Genomic DNA, 20,014 nt, shown 5'->3' on the forward strand with positions numbered 1-20,014 from the left:
GGTTCTAGTCCCGGTCGGGGCGCCGGATTCTGTCCCGGTTGCCCCTCTTCCAGGCCAGCTCTCTGCTGTGGCCAGGGAGTGCAGTGGAGGATGGCCCAAGTGCTTGGGCCCTGCACCCCATGGGAGACCAGGATAGCACCTGGCTCCTGCCATCGGATCAGCGCGGTGCGCCGGCCGTGGTGGCCATTGGGAGGTGAACCAACGGCAAAGGAAGACCTTTCTCTCTGTCTCTCTCTCACTGTCCACTCTGCCTGTCAAAAAAAAAAAAAAATGCAAAGGTAGTAAATGCTCCAGAACCACTACTGCCTGATGATTTTACTCATTTACTGTTGTGCATGATCTGGAGGGAATTCACTTGTTATGTCAATGGGAATTACTACAAATGCAGCTCAAGGAGTTCATGGAGGAGCAGGCATTTGGGCAGCAGTGAAGACACCACTTGGGACACCCCCGTCCCGTATCACAGTGCCAGGGTTCCGGTTCCAGCTTCACGGCGAATTCCAGCCTCCTGCTAATGCACACCTCGGAGGCAGCAGGGGCTCCTTGCCACCCACGGGAGAAACTGAGATTGAGTTTCAGGCTCCTGGCTTCAGCCGAGCCCAGTCCTGGCTGTTGTGGGTACTTGGGAAGTGAACCAGCTAATAGAAGATCTCTGTCCATCTCCCTCCCTCTCCCTCCCTCCCTCTCTCTCTCTCTCTCTGTGTGTGTGTGTGTGTGTGTGTGTGTGGTCTTTCTGCTTTTCAAATAAATGAAAATAAAGAAGTAAAAATTGGGACTGGTGCTGTGGCATAACGGATTAATGCCCTGGCCTGAAGCACCAGCATCCCCTATGGGCGCCGGTTCGAGACCCGGTTGCTGCACTTCTGATCCAGCTCTCTGCTATGGCCTGGGAAAGCAGTGGAAGATGGCCCAAGTCCTTGGGTCCCTGCACCCACGCGGGAGACCCGGAAGAAGCTCCTGGCTCCTGGCTTCGGATCGGCGCAGCTCCAGCTGTTGTGGCTGATTGGGGAGTGAACCATCGGATAGAGGACCTCTCTCTCTCTCTCTCTCTCTTTCTGTAACTCTGACTTTCAAATAAAAAAAAAAAAAGGAAATAAAAATTGAAAATACATAGAGATGATGCAGGTGAAACACTAAGAACCATGCCCGGCACGTGGTATGCCTTTAATTAATGTTGTACTTGAAGGTGTATGCCCACAAGTTCACATGCATACACATCTGCAGGCCACACCTCTGAAAGTGGACAGTGAACGCACTTCTAACAGAAGCTAAGGGCAGCCCTTGGAATGGTGTCCAGATCCTGGGAGGACAGAGATGGCAGCTGGAGCCATGCCGTGGGGGCTGAGGGAGGAGACGCTGAGGACACAGTCAGCCGGTGCTCCCTGGGGAACCGGTCTCTGGACAGGAGGCCAGGGCTGGGCTCCAGACGCTGCTCTTGATGTTGGCCCAAAGGCCCAGTAGGGAAAGACTGGATTGTAGGAAGGGGGTGGGAGGAAGGAGAAGGCTGAAGTGAGCCGGGGAGGTATCCAGGGCTTTGCAGCCAGATTTTCACCTGGAAGCCCCTTTGTTTCCCCGCTGCCTTCTGTTTTCCGCTCCAGTAGCACTGGGCTCCGTGCTGAGCCCTGAGCTCCCAGCGACTAAAACACGTGTCCATGCCCAAGAGAGGTGGAAGTATTTGTCCACAGAAAGACCCAAGCGTGAAGGAATGTTCCTAGGAGCTTTATTTGTAGGAGCCCCAAGCTGGGAACCACCCAAAAATCCCATCAACAGGTGAACGGATAAACAAATTGATATATAGAAATAGAGATATAGGCAAAGCACTCAGCAATAAATAGGAACTATTGATCTGTGAAGCAGCACAAATCAATCTTTTTTTTTTTTTTTAAACAGGCAGAGTGGACAGACAGAGAGAGAGAGACAGAGAGAAAGGTCTTCCTTTGCCATTGGTTCACCCTCCAATGGCCGCCACGGCTGGCGCGCTGCGGCCAGCGCACCGCGCTGATCCGATGGCAGGAGCCAGGTACTTATCCTGGTCTCCCATGGGTGCAGGGCCCAAGCACCTGGGCCATCCTCCACTGCACTCCCTGGCCACAGCAGAGAGCTGGCCTGGAAGAGGGGCAACCGGGACAGAATCCGGCGCCCCGACCAGGACTAGAACCCGGTGTGCTGGTGCTGCAGGTGGAGGATTAGCCTAGTGAGTCGCGGCGCCTGCCCGACAAATCAATCTCAAAATAATTAAGTTAGTGAGAAAGAGCCAGAGAAAAAGTGCATCCCATATTCTTTGTATTAGATCCTTGGAGTGGGCATTTGGCCCAGCAGTCAACGCCACTTGGATGCCTATATTCCATATCGGAGTACCTGGGTTCAAGTCCAGTCTCCGCTCGTGGTCCTGCTTCCTGTTAATGCACAGCCTGGGAGCAGCAGATCACGGATCAAGATTTGGGCTCCTGTCACCCTGGACTGAGTTCCAGGCTTCCGGCTTCAGCCTGGCCCAGCCCTGGGTGTTGCAGGCTTTCAGGATATGAACCAGAGGCGGAAGATCTGTCTGTCTCTCTGCCTATCAAATAAAATGAAAATTTAAAAGAAAGGGGAAAATTTCCCTATGTCAATTAAGTGTTTTTAAAAAAAAATCCCTGGTAGGGCCGGTGCTGTGGTATAGTGGGTAAAGCTGCCACCTGCAGAGCTGGCATCCCATATGGGTGCCAGTTTGAGCCCCAGCTCCTCCACTTCCCATCTAGCTCTCTGCTATGGCCTGGGAAAGCAGTAGAAGATGGCCCAAGAGCTTGGGCCCCTGCACCCACGTGGGAGACCTGGAAGAAGCTCCTGGCTCCTGGCTTCTGATCTGTGCAGCTCCGGCCGTTGCAGCCATCTGGGGAGAGAACTAGTGGATAGAAGACTCACTCTCACTCTCTCTCTCTCTCTCTCTCTGCCTCTGCCTCTCTGTAACTCTGCCTTTCAAATAAATAAATAAATAAATAAATAAATAAATAAAATCTTTAAAAAAAAATCCTTGGGGCCAGTGCTGTGGTGCAGCAGGTTAAAGCCCTGGCCTGCAGTGCCAGCATCCCATATGAGTGCCAGTTTGAGTCCCGGCTACTCCTCTTCCAATCCAGCTCCCTGCTAATGTGCCTGAAAAAGCAGTAGAAGATGGCTGAAGTGTTCGGGCCCCTGCACACATGTGGGAGACCTGGAGGAAGCTCCCAGCTCCTGGCTTCAGATCAGCCCAGCTCCAGCTTTGTGGCCATTTGGGGAGCCATTTGTGGCTCTGCCTTTCAAATAAATAAAAATAAATCTTAAAAAAAAATTCCTTAAAAGTGCAAGGTTGCCTGTAGTGACACCAGTGGTTCTGTGGTGTTGAGGGTAGAGGCAGGGATAGATTGGAAAGGGACCCCAGGAAACTGGGGGGACGGTGGCTGTGTTCCCATCCTGGTTGTAGTGAGGGTTCCCTGGGTGTCAGAACTCATCAAACTGTGTCTCAGTATGTGTAGTGTGTGGTATAATCATTTCCATCCCAATAAAGCTGGTTTTTTTGTTTGTTTGTTTTTTGACAGGCAGAGTGGACATTGAGAGAGAGAGAGACAGAGAGAAAGGTCTTCCTTTGCCGTTGGTTCACCCTCCAATGGCTGCCACGGCCGGCACGCTATGGCCGGCGCACCACGCTGATCCCATGGCAGGAGCCAGGTACTTATCCTGGTCTCCCATGGGGTGCAGGGCCCAAGTACTTTGGGCCATCCTCCACTGCACTCCCTGGCCACAGCAGAGAGCTGGCCTGGAAGAGGGGCAACCGGGACAGAATCCGGCGCCCCGACCGGGGGACTAGAACCCGGTGTGCCTGCGCCGCAAGGCGGAGGATTAGCCTAGTGAGCCGGGGCGCCGGCCCCAATAAAGCTGTTTTTAACAACGCTCATGGTCCTCACCCCGGGAAGTGAGGGAAGGAGGCTGGAGACGCAGAGGCAACAAGCTGTAACGTCATTCACGTTCCGTGGGGAAGGGGGCCAGGGGACCAGGAGTGAGGGCTCCACCCTAACCCAGCTGGGTGGTGGGAAAATAAGATAGAGAGCTGGCCCGGGGAGAATTGTCCCCTTCTCTCTTCTTCATTTTTTTAAGGATTTTATTTATTTAGTTGAGAGGTAGAGTTACAGACAGAAGGAGAGACAGAGAGAGAGGCCTTCCATATGCTGGTTTACTCCCCAAATGGCTGCAACAGCCGGAGCTGTGCCTATCCAAAGCCAGGAGCCAGGAGCTTCTTCCGGGTCTCCCGTGCGGGTGCAGGGGCCCAAGCACTTGGGCCATCTTCCACTGCTTTCCCAGGCCATAGCAGAGAGCTGGATCGGAAGAGGAGCAGCCAGGACTAGAACTGGTGCCTGTATGGGATGCCGGCACCTGAGGCAGAGGGGCTTAGCACACTGCACCACAGCACTGGCCTCTCCTTCTCTCTTCTTTTTTCAAATATGTATTTATGTATTGGAAAGGCAGAGTGACAAAGGGACAGAGAAAGAGAGATCTTCCATCTGCTGGTTCACTCCCCATTGGCCACAACAGCCAGGATTGGGCCAGACCAAAGTCAGGAGCTATGGACTCCATCCAGGTCTCCGACATGGGTGACAGAGGCCCAAGTACTTGGGCCGTCACCTGCTGCCTCCCAGGAGTGTTTGCAGGAAGCTCGATCAGAAGCAGAGGAGCCAGGACTCCGAGCTGGGGTGAGGCCACAGTGCCCGACCCCATCTCTCTTCTTTTCTGCCCCTCGCCTGCCCGCCAGCCGCACGTGTGTCTGTGGCCTCCTGCCCCCTCTCCCACTGTTACTGGAGAAGAGAGCAGTGGAAGCTGTGGAGTTCTTGTCTTCACACAAGAAAGAATTCAGGCGTGAGACAGAGAGAGAAGTGATAGGCTTTACTGGGGGACAGGGCATCCGTCAGAACGGAAGGGACAGAGAGCACCCAGTCGCTCGGGCTGGGGGAGAGCGAGGTTACATCGCTGAATAGAGAGAATACACCTGGGTAGGCCAGATGGGCAGCTCAGCATTTTTTTTTTAAGATTTATTTATTTTACTTGAAAGTCACAGTTACACACAGAGAGAAGGAGAGGCAGAGAGAGAGAGAGAAACGGGGAGGGGGGTGTCTTCCATCCGCTGGTTCACTCCCCAGATGGCCACAACAGTCAGAGCTGTGCTGATCCAAAGCCAGGAGCCAGGAGTTTCTTCCAGGTCTCCCACGTGGGTGCAGGGGCCCAAGCACTTGGGCCATCTTCCACTGCTTTCCCAGGCCATAGCAGAGAGCTGCATCAGAAATGGAGCAGCTGGGTCTCGAACCGGCACCATGTGGGATGCTGGCACTGCAGGCGGTGGCTTTTTACCTGCTATGGCTTTCTACCTGCTATGCGAAAGTGCCGCCCCCATGTGAAGGTTTTATTGCACATGTTGTCAGGTCAGGTAACCCATTTGGTCCTGAGGAGAGAGAATTCTGGGAGCTTTGCTTGGGGGAAGGGCTGGGACCACCTGGAAGGTTATCAGGGCCTGAGCAGGACTTTTAGGCCAAAATGCTGGGCTGCTGGGGCTTCCAAAGCCGAAGCTGGTTTTCCTCAGGCCGCTCTCACACACAGGCTGATTTCTAACTCCTAACACCACCACGCCCACCACCACCACGCCCACAGCTCTCCCCTTGTGGCTCCCGCAGGAAGGGGCCCTGGACCTCCTCAAGAAGCTGAGCAGCTGTCGGATGTCCGTCCAGCTACTGCAGGTGACTGGGGGGGGGGGGGGGGGAGGCAGGGTGAGAGTCCTGGGGCAGTGCCTCTGGAGGGCATGAGAGGCCCCAGGCCAGAAGCTGGGAGGAAGCTCCCAAGGGTGGCCTGGGGGCTGGGGAATCCTGAGGAGTGTACCCCGGGACAGGGACTGGGGGAGACACTGAGGAGTCTAGTTGGGGGGCATGGGTGGGAGTGGGGGTGGGGGGCGGTCCTTTAGGACTGGGAGGACTGGCTTGCTTTTCTTGGATACCCCCATTCTTGAATGCCCAAGAGACCGGTGGACCAGAAAAGTCTCCCGTTTTAAAATTTAAAATCTTCCTGTGTTGCCCAGACCGGCCTGGAAGCTTCCAGCCTGAGAGATGTGTGCAGACCCAAGTTGCAGTGGCTAGAGCTGTGTCCAAGTGGCAAGTTGAGCTCAGAGAGGCTACGGGGCTGGGAATGGGGAGGCGTCCTGATGGCAGCCACCCCCACTCCCACCCCGTGCCTCCTCCACTTTGCACCAATGCCAGTTACCCCTCGGTGCAGGTGCCAGACCTCCCGCAAGGTTATTTCTGTGATGAGGGCAGAATAGGCGGTGGTGGTTGCGCTGGGGCACGGGTCCTGCCTGTCCATCTCAGACCAGCCCTTAATCCCCTCGCTTTGCAGACCACCAGGATCGGAGTTGCCGTTAACGGGGTCCGAAAGCACTGCTCGGACAAAGAGGTGGTGTCCTTGGCCAAGGTTCTCATCAAAAACTGGAAGCGGCTGCTTGGTGAGCGGGGTCAGGGTTAACTTGTGTTCTTCTAGAACCTGTGACGGGGCAGTGTCTGTGGGGTGACCTGGTAGATGGCAATGGCAGGTTACTGGGGGAGCACCAGGGACTGTGTACAAGTGCGTGTTTTGTACACGTGTGAGCTTTTGTGTTCATGTGCCTACATGTATGTTTCTGTTTGTATGCTCGTATGTTTGCATATCCAAGAGTTCTTGAAAAAGTTAGCGTAAGAGTGGAATTAAGAGGCTTGGGGCTGGCACTGTGGTGCAGTGGGTTAACGCCCTGGCCTGAAGCACTGGCATCCCATGGGGCACCGGTTTGAGACCTGACTGCTCCACTTCCTGTCCAGCTCTCTGCTATGGCCTGGGAAAGCAATAAAAGATGGCCCAAGTCCTTGGGCCCCTGCACCCGTGTGGGAGACCAGGAAGAAGCTCCTGGCTCCTGGCTTTGGATCGGCACAGCTCTGGCCATTGTGACCATCTGGGGAGTGAACCATCGGATGGAAGACCTCTCCCTCTCTCTCTCTCTCTCTCTCTCTCTCTCTCTCTCTGCCTCTACCTCTCCTCTCTGTGTAACTCTGACTTTCAAATAAATAAAGGGCACTGCCTCCGCAGGTTAAGTTGCTCATCTTGTTACCGACAATGTGATGAGGCCGTTGCTTCTGGTCGCTGGACAGCCAGCCAGTTCACCAGAAATGAGAGCTGGTGAGAGGAAAGCTTTTCCAAGAGGCTGGCAGTCTCGGGACACAGAGTGATCTCTGGATCCAAAATGTGCCCTTTCTGCACAACAAGCCAGCAAAAAGCGTTTTTAAAGGAAAGGGGTAGGGACTGGCGTTGTGGTGCCATGTGGTAAACCACCACCCTGGCATCCCATGGAGATGCAAGCTCGAGTCCGGCTGCTCCACTTCCCATCCAGCTCTCTGCTGATGTGCATGGGAAAGCAGCAGAGGATGGCCCAAGTCCCTGGGTCCCTGCTCCCACATGGGAGACCCGGAGGAAGCTCCTGACTTCGGCCTGGCACAGCCCTGGCGGTTGCAGTCATTTGGGGAGTGAACCAGCAGATGGAAGGCCTCTCTGTCTCTCTCTCTCTCTTTCTCTCTCTGTAACTCTGCCTTTCAAATAAATAAATAATAAATCTTTTTTTTTTTTTTTTTGACAGGCAGAGTGGACAGTGAGAGAGAGAGACAGAGAGAAAGGTCTTCCTTTGCCATTGGTTCACCCTCCAATGGCCGCCGCGGCAGGTGCGCTGCGGCCGGCGCACCGCGCTGATCCGATGGCAGGAGCCAGGAGCCAGGTGCTTTTCCTGGTCTCCCATGGGGTGCAGGGCCCAAGCACTTGGGCCATCCTCCACTGCACTCCCTGGCCACAGCAGAGAGCTGGACTGGAAGAGGGGCAACCGGGACAGAATCCGGCGCCCCAACCGGGACTAGAACCCAGTGTGCCGGCGCCGCTAGGTGGAGGATTAGCCTAGTGAGCCGTGGCGCCGGCCATAAATAATAAATCTTAAAAAATTAATAAATAAAGGGTGGGGTAGCTGCAGGGGGAGGTTAGGAAAAAAACACAGTGCGTCCAGTTAAGTGACAAGCAGATCCTGGGGCTGTGGCCTGAGGATGGTGCCTCCGGGAGGTCCAGGGTGTCGGCCCCGTGGTGGTTTCCCCCAGTGGAACTGCTGTTTGCTGGCAATGGTTGCGTGCTTTCTCCTTAGCTGGTGTGAGGGCTGCCGTGACAAGTCATCTCCTCTCACCAGGCTCCTGGCACTCCCATGCCAAGCCCGCCACTCACTAGACGAGCCACAGGTGACCCACAAAGTCAGTTAAAATACGAAAGGGAAGGGAGGATGCCTTCATTACAGTTACAATGTCAGAGTGCCTGGGTCAGAGTCCTGGCTCTGTTCCTGATTCCAGCCTCCTGCTAATGCACACTCCCCTAGGCAGCAGATGATGGCTCAAGTAGTTGGGTCCCTGCTGCCCACATGGGAGACCCGGATTGAGTTCCTGGCTCTTGGCTTTGACCTAGCCCTAGTGTTGCAAACATTTGGAGAGTGAGGCACAGGATAGAAGACTTTCTCTCTCTCTCTCTCTTTCTCTCGTGTGTGTCTTCCTCTCTCTGTCACTCTGCATTTCAAATAAATAAACCCTTTTTTTAAAGATTTATTTATTTGAAAGTCAGAGTTACACAGAGAGAGAAGAAGAGACAGAGAGAGGTCCTCCATCCCTGGTTCACTCCCCCAATTGGCTGCAACAGCCAGAGCTGCGCCAATCCGAAGCCAGGAGCCAGCAGCTTCCTTGGGGTCTCCCATGTAGGTGCAGGGCCCCAAGCACTTGGGCCATCTTCTGCTTTTCCAGGCCACAGCAGAGAGCTGGATCTCAAGTGGAGCAGCCGGGACTCGAAAGAGCACCCACGTGGGACGCCGGCACTGCAGGCAGCAGCTTACCCACTCTGCCACAGCGCCACAGCTCCAGCCCCAAATAAACATTTTTAAAAGTTTATTTTGATGCAAACATTTTTTGAAATCCATGCATAGCTTTTCCATAATGTGCATGTTCCTGAGGTTTTTGAAGACACCTCATTTGCATGGGCTTTTCTTGCACCCAAATAAACTTACCTTTTAATTCCGTTTCCCACAAAACTTCTGAAGTCCCCTGTGCAGTACATGTCTGTATATAGACACCTGCATGCATGTGTTCGCAGGTGTGTGCGAAGGGATTAACGCCCTCCATGTGAGAAGATGTATTTGTACACGTTGCACCTGGCGTGTGTGCGGTTGTGTGTAAATGTGTGTGTGTTGGGGGTGTGTGCAGCTGCCTTCGTTCCTGCCCTTGCTCCCTGCTCCCCAGAGTCAGGCTGGGTCCTGCCGAGATGGAGCTGCCATAGGGTCAGCGCCACCCTTTTGTTTTCAGACTCTCCGGGACCCCCTAAAGGAGAAAAGGGAGAAGAACGAGAGAAAACAAGGAAGAAAGAAAAGGGACTCAAAGGTCCAGACTGGAAGCCAGAAGCGGGCCTTTCTCCATCAAAGAAAACTCGAGAGGAGGAGCCCAAAAGCAGGTATTTTCCCCTGGGCTGGAGAGAAGGGGCTGTGTTCGTGCATTTCCCACAACACCGCAGGCCGCACAGCTTAGCAAGAAAAGAGGGCTGTTTAGCTCCCGGCTCTGGAGGCTGAAGTGCAGGCAGCGAGGCGCTGACGCTGGCAACGCCCCCTTGGCCGGGTGGCAGCGTGCTGACGGCTTTGTGGCGGGAGCACCTGCCGCATGGGGGCGATCACACCGTGTTGCAAGAAGCCAGAGAGGAGCTGGGGTCAGAATTGCTCTGTTTTTTTTTGTTTTGCTTTGTTTTGTTGTTGTTGTTTTTTTATTTTTTGACAGGCAGAGTGGACAGTGAGAGAGACAGAGAGAAAGGTCTTCCTTTGCCGTTGGTTCACCCTCCAATGGCTGCTGCAGCTGGCGCACCGCGCTGATCCGATGGCAGGAGCCAGGTGCTTCTCCTGGTCTCCCATGGGGTGCAGGGCCTAAGCACTTGGGCCATCCTCCACTGCACTCCCTGGCCACAGCAGAGAGCTGGCCTGGAAGAGGGGCAACCAGGACAGAATCCGGCGCCCCAACCGGTACTAGAACCCAGTGTGCCTGCGCCGCAAGGCGGAGGATTAGCCTAGTGAGCCGCGGCGCCGGCATACTTGCTCTGTTTTAACAACTCCTGCAGCCCCTCCTGTGGGGACCTCAGTTCCTTCCAGTAAAGCGCCCTCCATGACCTCATTACTGCCTCCTGGGCCCACACCGTGCAGGTCCCACCGCCTTTCTTTCTTTTTCTTTTTTTAAAGATTTATTTATTTGAGAAAGAGAGGGGGCAAGAGAGAAAGAAAGGGAGAGAGAAGTCTTCCATCCATTGGTTCACTCCCCAAATGGCCGCAATGGCCGGAGCTGAGCTGATCTGAAGCCAGGAGCCAGGAGCTTCTTCCTGGTCTCCCACATGGGTGCATGGACCCACGCGCTTGGGCCATCCTCCATTGCTTTCCCAGGAGCATTAGCAGCGAGCTGGGTCAGACTCCAGCTGGCTCCCATATAGGATGGTGGCACTGCAGGTGGCAGCTTTACCCTTTGTGTCGCAGCGCCCCCACCCCACCCCGCCATGTCTTTCAGCATGTCCACCCCGAGGGTCACGGTCCCAATGCATGAACCTTTGAGGGATGCATTTAAACTACACCCATACCACAGCAGGGCCCACACTTGCCACATCCTCTGCCAGCTGCTCTGTCTATATTATTTCTTTTAAAAAAGTTTATTTATTTGAAAGGCAGAGGGGCAGAGAGATAGTGCTGGGAACTCCATCTGGGTCTCCCACTGGGTGGCAGGGTCCCAAGTACTTGAGCCATCACCTGCTGCCTCCCAGAGTCTGCGTTAGCAGGGAGCTGGGATGGAAACTGAGCAGCCAGGACTCATACTGGCTTAACCACTACACCATCATTCCAGTCCTTATACTAATTTTTTTTTGAAAGGCAGAGTTAGATAGGAGAGAGAGAGAGACAGAGAGAAAGGTCTTCCTTCTGTTGGTTCACCCCCCAGATGGCCGCCGTGGCCGGCGTGCTGCGCCAATCTGAAGCCAGGAGCCAGGTGCTTCCTCCTGGTCTCCCATGGGGTGCGGGGCCCAAGCACTTGGGCCATCCTCCACTGCACTCCCTGGCCACAGCAGAGAGCTGGCCTGGAAGAGGGGCAACCGGGACAGAATCTGGCGCCCCAACCAGGACTAGAACCCGGTGTGCCGGCGCTGCAGGTGGAGGATTAGCCGGCCCTTACACTAATTTTTAAATTTAAAAAACAACTCTTCTGGGGGCCAGCGTTGTGGGACAGGGGGTTCAGCCACCACTTGTGGTTCTGATATCCCATAGCAGAGCACCAGTTTGAGTCCCAAATATTCTGCTTCCAATTCACCTTCCTGCTAATGCTCCTGGGAAGGCAGAGGACGATGACTGAAGTACTGGGGACCCTGCCACCCACGTGGGAGACCAGGGTGGAGTTCCTGCCTCCTGGCTTCAGCCTGACCCAGACCTGACTGTTGCTTCCACTTGGGGAGCGAGCCAGCAGATGGAAGATCTCTGTCTCTCCCTCTCTCTCTGTCACTATGCCTTCCAAATAAGTAATTTTTTAAAGATTTTGTTTATTTGAGAGGCAGAGTTATAGACAGAGAGAAGGAGAGACAGAGAGAGAGAGGTCTTCCATCCACTGTGTTCACTCCCCAATTGTCCACAACGGCCAGAGCTGTGATGAACTAAAGCCAGGAGCCAGGAGCTTCTTCTGGGTCTCCCATGCGGGTGCAGGGGCCCAAGGACCTGGGCCATCTTCCACTGCTTTCCCAGGCCATTAGCAGGGAGCTGCTGGATCAGAAGTGGAGCAGCTGGGACTCAAACCAGAGCCCGTATGGGATGCTGGCACTGCAGGCAGAGGCTTTACCTGCTACACCACAGCGCTGACCCCAGACAATTTTTTAAAAAACAAAGGTATATTTGTGCAATCATAATTCTGAGGTTCTTCACTTTCTATACTGTGCAATGAAAATTTTAGATCTGTAGTGTTGTGGTTTTCTTTTCCCCCCACAATGATCCTTTGTTGCTTTTGAAATCAGAACAGTGTTTTGTTTTTGTTTTTTTGGGTTTTGGGGTTTTTTTTTTTAATAAAAGGGACCAGTTTTATGGTACAGTGGGGTTAAGCTGTCATTTGCAACACTGGCATCCCATGTCACAAGGCAGTTCAAGTCCTGGCTCCTCTGCTTCCAATTCAGCTCCCTGCTAATGTGCCTAGGAAGGCAGCAGGTGATGGCCCAAGTGCTTTGGTCCCTGTACCCATATGGGAGACCAGGATGGAGTTCCTGGCTCCTGGCTTTAGCCTGGCCCAGCTCTGGCTGTTACAGATTTTGGAGAGTGAACCAGTCAATGAAATCTCTCTCTCTCTCTCTCTCTCCCTCTCCCTCTCCCTCTCTCTCTTTTATCTTACTCTTCTCTGATTGTTTGTCTTTCAAATAAATAATTTTAAAAAAAATAAGAGTTATTATTTCTGCTCCAGATTTCCCACACTCTCACTATCCAAAGTCAGTCCCTTTTAATATTTTGACAAATGACTTGTCTTTCTATTCTCTCTGTTTTCTAAACCATCACCACTTTCATCATCTGTTACTTTAACTTTAGGGGTAAGTGTTGGCTGCCACAGTTAAGACTGTGGTTGGGCTGGCGCCACAGCTCACTAGGCTAATCCTCCACCTAGCGGCGCCGGCACATCAGGTTCTTGTCCCGGTCGGGGCGCCGGATTCTGTCCCGGTTGCCCCTCTTCCAGGCCAGCTCTCTGCTGTGGCCAGGGAGTGCAGTGGAGGATGGCCCAAGTGCTTGGGCCCTGCACCCCATGGGAGACCAGGATAAGTACCTGGCTCCTGCCATCAGATCAGCGCAGTGCACCTGCCGCGGCGGCCATTGGAGGGTGAACCAACGGCAAAAAAGGAAGACCTTTCTCTCTGTCTCTCTCTCTCACTGTCCACTCTGCCTGTCAAAAAAAAGAAAAAGAAAAAAAAGACTGTGGTTGGGACACCCACATCCCATTTCAGTGTGTGGGTTTGAGTCCACTTCCTCCAAATGAGTGCCCTTGGAGGCAGCAGGTGATAGCTCAAGTAATTAGGTCCCTGCCACCCACATGAAAGACATGGATTAAATTCCCCGCCCCAGCTGCTGCTGGCATTTGGGGAGTGAACCAGCAGGTGGGTGATCGCTCTCTGTCTCTCTTTTGCTGTCTGCCTTTCAAATAAATTCTTTAAAAGTTTGTACAAAGCTCCAGAAGCAGCTGAAGAAATACATATAATGAAATAAAATAAAATTTTATTCAAATGGGTCGAGAACATTTTCTAGTTCTGGGTCTTCCATTTGTCCATTTTTCAATTGTATCCTGTTTGGATAGCTCCTAGTTAACATTTAACTTTTCACTTAGGTGTGTTTTGTTTTCCTAAAGGGCTTAGAAAGCTGGCTTTGTGCCGGGTGTCCAGCATAGAGTGAGCATGTCCGGGGCGCTGCTGTACCCCGATGTGCCAGGGCAGCCACCTGGGGACTCACTCCTGCGGATGACCTGCCTGATCTGGTCATGGCCCCAGTACCTGCTTGGTTCTTAGCGCCTTGGCCAAATGAAGGACCAGACAGGGAGAGGCCCTGTGGGCTGGGGGACAGGAAGTGTAGGCATCGGGATGGAGACGGCAGCTGGGACACGGGGTGTCCTTGTGCGGCATCCCCAAGCCCCATGGTCAGGAAGGGGATTTCTTTTAAAGGCCTACAGGGACCACTGGTGTGGGAGAGCAGAACTGAACGACAGAAAGCCAGGTTCTGGACGGAACTCGATCACTTAGTCTCTGAGACTCAGTATTGTGGCCGGAAAAATGGACACTGTTACCTTCGTTCTTTCTTCTTGAAAGTAAAAGTTTTATTCGTAATGTATGTTAATTATATTTATTGTTTTAATTGAACTATTTTGTATTATTTACATCATTATACAGGTAGTTATTTACTTGTTGTGGAATATTTTTAAATGAAAATAGGAAAGCAAAAACTCATCCCCTATCCAGAAACAAACACATACACATACGTGTGTGTGCTATAACACATACGTGTGTGTGTGCTATAACACATACGTGTGTGTGTGTGTGTGTGTGTGTGCTATATGAAATTGTATGTGTGGGTGGCATTGAGACACTCATCCCCTGTTAGAGTACCTGGGTTCGAGACCCCGATCTGCTCCTGATGCCAGCTTCCTGATAGTGCACACCCTGGGAGCAGCAGGGGGTGACTCAAATGCTTGGGTGCTGGCCCTGGATGTGGGGGATCCATGTGGGGCCCCTGGTTCCTGGCTTTGGCCCGGCCCAGCCCTAGGTGTTGCAGGTAGTGAACCACCAAGTGGAAGATCTCTCTCTCTCTTTGCTTTTTAAATAAAAATGTTAATAAATTATATGTGTAATTAGGTAGAAAAGTCATATATATCCTTCTGGACTTTGTCTGCTGCATCACTACCCGTAAAATGCTCATTTGTTTTAACGGCCTGGGGTTATAGTCCTTATACCTGTATACTATTCCATAGCCTTTCACGTACACGTCGTTGTTCACCTGCATGTTTCGGCTAATGGAGAAACACAAGAATCAAAGAACAACCACTGTTAACATTTTCATGTATATTTTTCCAGGCTTTTAAGAACACATATAGGAGCTTGCATATTAGCACAACGGGAAGTATGCTGTAGGCACTGTTTTTCACCAGTATTCTGCGTGGGACAACCTCTCCCTGAACTGCTGTGCCGGCTTCCTTCCCACGGCTGTCACTGGGCCTGAGCCCCCCCCTGCTGGGAGAGGTGCACTGGCCGGCTCTTGTTTCAGTGCACTTGATGAGCATCCTTGCTTTTGAGTTTTCTTGGTGACAGTTCGCTTTTTTTTTTTTTAAAGATTTATTTATTTATTTGAAAGTCAGAGTTACACAGAGAGAGAAGGAGAGACACACACACACACACACAGAGAGAGAGAGAGAGAGAGAGAGAGAGAGGTCTTCCATCTGCTGGTTTATTCCCCAGAAAGCCACAACGGCCGGAGCTACACTGATCTGAAACCAGGAACCAGGAGCTTCACTGGGTCTCCTACGCGGGTGCAGGGGCCCAAACACTTGGGCCATCCTCCACTGCTTTCCCAGGCCATAGCAGAGAGCTGGATTGGAAGTGGAGCAACCAGGTCTCGAACTGGATCCCATATGGGATGCCGGCACTGCAGGTGGCTTTACCCGCTACGCCACAGCCGGCCCCCTTTCCCTCTTTTTTTTTTTTTCCCCTCTTGGATGTTGGTTTTCTGTATGGCTGTCAGCACAGTAGTCACCTGGCAGACCCCTGTTTTTCCATGTGGATTATAGCCCCGCCCAGCTCCTCTCTCCAAGACCTGTGTGCTCCTCCTCCCCCCTAGAGGTACCCTGCAGGGGAAGCTAGGATGACCTTGCTTCTCTGGCTTCAGGTGGGAACCCCAGCCTCCAGTTACTCACAGCCTGCCTGATGGCAGGGAGGACAGTGGCCTGCTGAGCAGTTAGTGAGTGGGACACTGGTCTCCTCCCCTGGTGTTGCCTCCTTGGATGGAGGGCAAGTGGGAGTGACCAGCAGGCACCCCCTGGCACCGCACCTGCAGGCTGCTGGGGTCCAACAGGGGTCCCAGCAGGCCTTGCTCTGGGACGCCTTAGCCCAGCCTCCCTGAGGGGACCAGTACTGAGCTTGGTCAATTTCTCTTCTTCCAGGAGAGACTCTGTGGACTCCAGGTCTTCTACCTCCCCCTCTCCGAAAAGGCCTTCGGTGGACAGGTAAAGGAAGCTGCAGCTGTACCTGCTTAAAGGAGGAGCCTCGCCCTTGATGTTGCCTCCAAGTTCAAGGACCCACAAGTGTGGCTCCTTCACTGGGGTGGCTGTTGGCCCATCCCTGGGGAATGCCCCCACCCGTTGCAGCCCCTGGGGCAGTGGGGGGGGGGGGCTGAGCTGGGAAGATGAAGGAACGTGAGAGGCAGAGCGCAGTCGGCCAGGGTTCCAGGGCTTTCCACTGCGCGTCCGTAAGGATGGAGCGACCCTCCGTGGCGTGGGGAAGGCTGAGCGTTGGCCGGGCTTGACGTGCGGCCTCAGGAGCTCGGGCAGGTGGCCATGGGAGGTGTGTTTGTCGCTCAAGGGAGGAAGGGGAGTGAGCAGCTGGGAGACAGGAGGCTGGAGTTCCGGAGGGAGCGTCCAGGCTGGAAATGTTCCTATCAGAGTCATCAGTGTGTGGCTGGCGTTCAAAGCTGCAGACCTGGATGACATTACCAAGGAGCCCTAGGAATTGTGGTTCTGGAGGAGGTCAGAGGTCAGAGCAGGGGGAGAGTAGGACAGACAGGAAGTGGAGAGTGCCGAGCGTCCAGAGACCATGTTAGATTCTGGGTGACCTGGAGGGACAGTGAGGGTACTGGCTTGTAGGGCAGCATGAGCGGGAGCTACAGTTATTTTACCTGTTTATCTGTTCTGTTTTTTTTTTTTTTTTTTTGATAGGCAGAGTTAGACAGTGAGAGAGAGACAGAGAGAAAGGTCTTCCTTTTTCCGTTGGCTCACCCCCCAAGTGGCCGCTACAGCCAGCGCATTGTGCCGATCCGAAGCCAGGAGCCAGGTGCTTCTCCTGGTCTCCCATGCGGGTGCAGGGCCCAAGGACTTGGGCCGTCCTCCACTGCACTCCCGGACCATAACAGAGAGCTGGCCTGGAAGAGGGGCAACCGGGACAGAATCTGGCACCCTGACCGGGACTAGAACCCGGTGTGCCAGCGCCGTAGGCGGAGGATTAGCCTATTGAGCCGCCAAGCCGGCTATCTGTTCATTCTTGTTTGAAAGACAGGGAGTTCCTGTCTGCTGGCTCACTCCCCAGATGCCCACAACAGCCTGTGCTGCACTGAGTGGAAGCCAGGAGGCAGGGACAGACTCTGGCTCTCCCACAGGGACCCAAGTACGTGAGCCATCACTTGCTGCCTCCCAGAGTGTGCAGGAAGCTGGAATGTGAAACAGCAGGGACTCAAACCCGGGCACTCCTGTCTAGGATGCCAGTGTCCCAACCGCTCTGTCTGTCTCTCTCTCTTTTTTTTTTTTAAAGACATATTTATTTATTTGAAAGGCAGAGTTAAAGAGAGGCAGAGAGACAGAAGTCTTCCATCTGCAGGTTCACTCCCTCCCCAAATGGCCACGATGGCTGTAGCGGCACCAATCCGAAGCCAGGGGCCAGGCGCTTCTTTCAGGTCTCCCACATGGGTGTAGGAGCCCAAGGACTTGGGCCATCGTCTACTGCTTTCCCAGGCCACAGCAGAGAGCTGGATCGGAAGTGGAGCACCCAGGACTTGAACCAGCGCCCATATGGGATGCCAGCACTGCAGGCAGAGGCCTAGCCCTCCACACCACAGTGCCAGCCCCTAAAGCAGCATCTTAACAGCTACACCACACACCTGCTGCTACACAGTTACTTTAACTCTAATATACCAGTGAGAGTGCCATTGGAAAGAAAAGTAGGGGCACAAAACTTAGATCATTTAAGGGTTTTTGAAGATCAAACAAGCTTGAAATTAAAAAAAAAATATTTATTTATTTGAAAAGCAGTTACAGAGAGATAGAGACCTTCCCTCCCCAAATGGCTGCAACGGTCAGGGATGGGCCAAGCCAAAGCCAGGAGCCAGGAACTCCATCCGGGTCTCCTACGTGGGTGGGGGGGACCAAGTACTTGGGCCATCTTCTGCTGCCTTCGCAGACGCATTGGCAGGGAGCTGGATCAGAAGTGGAGCAGCTGGGACTTGAACTGGTGCTCTGATATGGGATGCCAGCCTTACAAGCAGTGGCTTAACCTGCTGCGCCACAGTGCCAGCCCCAGGCCTGGGGTGTCGACGGAGCTGCCATGTTGCACAACTCCAGCGTGGCAGCCGAGTACCGGCCCCGGCTGCATGGAGGCTGTCCAGAGTGCCAGTGGATCTGAGGCTGTATCCTGCCTCTGAAGCGAAGGGCTCTGCCATCAGCTAGCAATGTCTGCTGTGGGGGAGGCCCAGGGACAGAGGCTCATGCACGTCCTAGACTAGTGTTCTCACGGGGGCCACTGAGTGGGTGTCACTGTGCCGGGGCCAGGGCCAGGGTGGCACCGAGGGGGACCCACTGGCATTGAGTCGGCAGTCTTGGAATGTGGTCAGGCCTGCTGAGGAAGGGTTGTCCTGTCCCCATAAACAATGGCCACCAAGCCAGGTCTTGGTCCGACGCTATAGTGGAAACATCTGACAAGTGTGGCAGGCATTGCACCCCAGATTCCTCTCCTCCCGACGTGGCTTTGCGACCCTGACGCCTAGAGGCTGTCTCCCGTGATGCAGGCTTCTCCCGAAGGTCAGCCGAGCGCACTGCTTCTTGCTGGTTCGGCGTGGAGGGTGAGCTCCAAAGGGAAAAGAGTGGACCGTGTACACGCGCTTTCGCTTCTCTGCTGCCTCCTGGACTCTCTGCCTGTTTCATCTTTTTCTTTTTAAAAAGCTGTATTTTATTTAATTGAAAGGCAGAGTTACAGGGAGAGAGAGAAATCTTCCATCTGCTGCTTCACTCCCCAGATGGCCACAAATGGCCGGAGCTGGGGCAGACCGAAGCCAGAAGCTTCTTCCGGGTTTCCCACTTGGGTGTAGGGGCCCAAGCACTTGGGCCGTCTACTACTGTTTTCCCATCAGCAGGGAGCTGGATCAGAAGTGGAGAATCTGAGACTCAAACTGGCACCCGTATGGGATGCTGGCACTGCAGATGGGCTCTTAACCTCCTATACTACAGTGCTGGCTCCTCTATTTGATTGTTTTCATCTATCCATCCATCCACTCATTTACTCATTCATCCATTTGGCAAGCCCCTCCGTGGGAACTCCGCATCCCCTGAGACTGGAGCTGTGTGCACACACATTGAGACCATGGCAACTCAAGGGCATGTGCCTATCTGGAGGGGGCAGTCACCCCCAGCCCCAGCTGATTGTCACTTCATGGAAATTCAGGCCCACTGTGCCGTGTCTTCTAGTTTTATTTTTATCTGGAAGGCAGAGAGATAGAGAGAGATCTTCCATCTATGGTTTCACTCCCTAAATGCTTGCAACAGCCAATGTTGGACCAGGTCAAAGCCAGGAGCCTGGACTCAATCCATATCCCCCACATAGGCAGCAGGGACCCAAGTATTTGAGCTGTCAAGAGCTGTCTCCCAGAGTGCACGTTAGCAGGAAGCTGGATCAGAAGTGGAGCCAGGACTCAAACCCACACACTCTGGGTTTGCAGGCATTCCAAGCAGAGTCTTAATGCCTGCCCTATCTCCCCCCCACTTTTTTTTAAGGAAAAATGGACATATAGATTCTCAGATGAAGCTCCCAATTTTAAGCACTGGCAACATATTCATTTTTTTCTAAGACACAGCAGGGCAGGCCAAACATATCTGCAACCAAGCAGAGACTGAAACGCAGGATCTCTGCCTTCACGGAGCCAAATGCTAGTGTGGTGTGCAGGCACACACCAAGTATTTGTTATTAGAAAACGTGTAACAGGGGACGCCCCAGTGAGTTGAGGAATCAGGGGAGACTTGGTAGAAGCGCGAGTGTGTAAGCTGAGAATTGGGCAGTGTGTGAAAGGTGAATGGGAGCTTAGCAGACAGCCAGGAAAGGGCGTCCCAGGCAGCGGGAATGGCAGGTGCAGAGGTGTGATGGCAGGTGTGAGCGTGGCGCTCTGGGAACTGTCACCTGGGATACCAGGAGGCTGACTGTGAAGGGCACCCTGATGGTAGGAAAGAACTTGCACTTGGGTCAGCTGCCCTTAGCCTAGCTGGCTGGGTTGTTGGACTTCTGCCTAGCAGTTACTGCATACTCGGTAGTGCAGTAACTGAAATGACCTCGAGGTGGCGCTCAGGAACAACAAGCCGGTCTGCCGGGTGCCTCTGCTCAGACCTGGGGCCAGCTTTTCCAAGGGCGGGTGCTGGCGCTGGCAGACCTGCTGCGC

General features: G+C 53.5%; 1 protein-coding gene and 1 long non-coding RNA gene across 7 annotated transcripts in view; one reads left to right on the top strand and one right to left on the bottom strand.

Annotated features, from left to right (window-relative positions):
* TCEA3 (transcription elongation factor A3) overlaps positions 1-20,014 on the top strand; it is a 42,225-nt gene that overhangs the window by 3,184 nt on the left and 19,027 nt on the right. The window contains exons 2-5 of one of the 4 annotated variants that reach the window (XM_070079109.1): positions 5,673-5,735; positions 6,385-6,490; positions 9,390-9,534; positions 15,768-15,830. In XM_070079109.1, the coding sequence (XP_069935210.1) occupies positions 5,673-5,735; positions 6,385-6,490; positions 9,390-9,534; positions 15,768-15,830 (377 nt within the window). Of the gene's footprint in view, positions 1-5,598; positions 5,736-6,384; positions 6,491-9,389; positions 9,535-15,767; positions 15,831-20,014 lie in introns of all 4 variants that reach the window. The other 3 variants (XM_070079111.1, XM_070079110.1, XM_070079112.1) reach the window with 3 other exon arrangements.
* LOC138850714 (uncharacterized) overlaps positions 5,022-20,014 on the bottom strand; it is a 61,800-nt gene continuing 46,807 nt past the window's right edge. The window contains exon 4 of one of the 3 annotated variants that reach the window (XR_011390856.1): positions 5,022-5,275. This is a non-coding gene — a long non-coding RNA (uncharacterized lncRNA). Of the gene's footprint in view, positions 5,276-17,584; positions 19,065-20,014 lie in introns of those variants that run through there. The other 2 variants (XR_011390855.1, XR_011390857.1) reach the window with 2 other exon arrangements.

This window comes from Oryctolagus cuniculus, chromosome 7 (assembly GCF_964237555.1).
Source record: "Oryctolagus cuniculus chromosome 7, mOryCun1.1, whole genome shotgun sequence".
NCBI lineage: Eukaryota > Metazoa > Chordata > Mammalia > Lagomorpha > Leporidae > Oryctolagus > Oryctolagus cuniculus.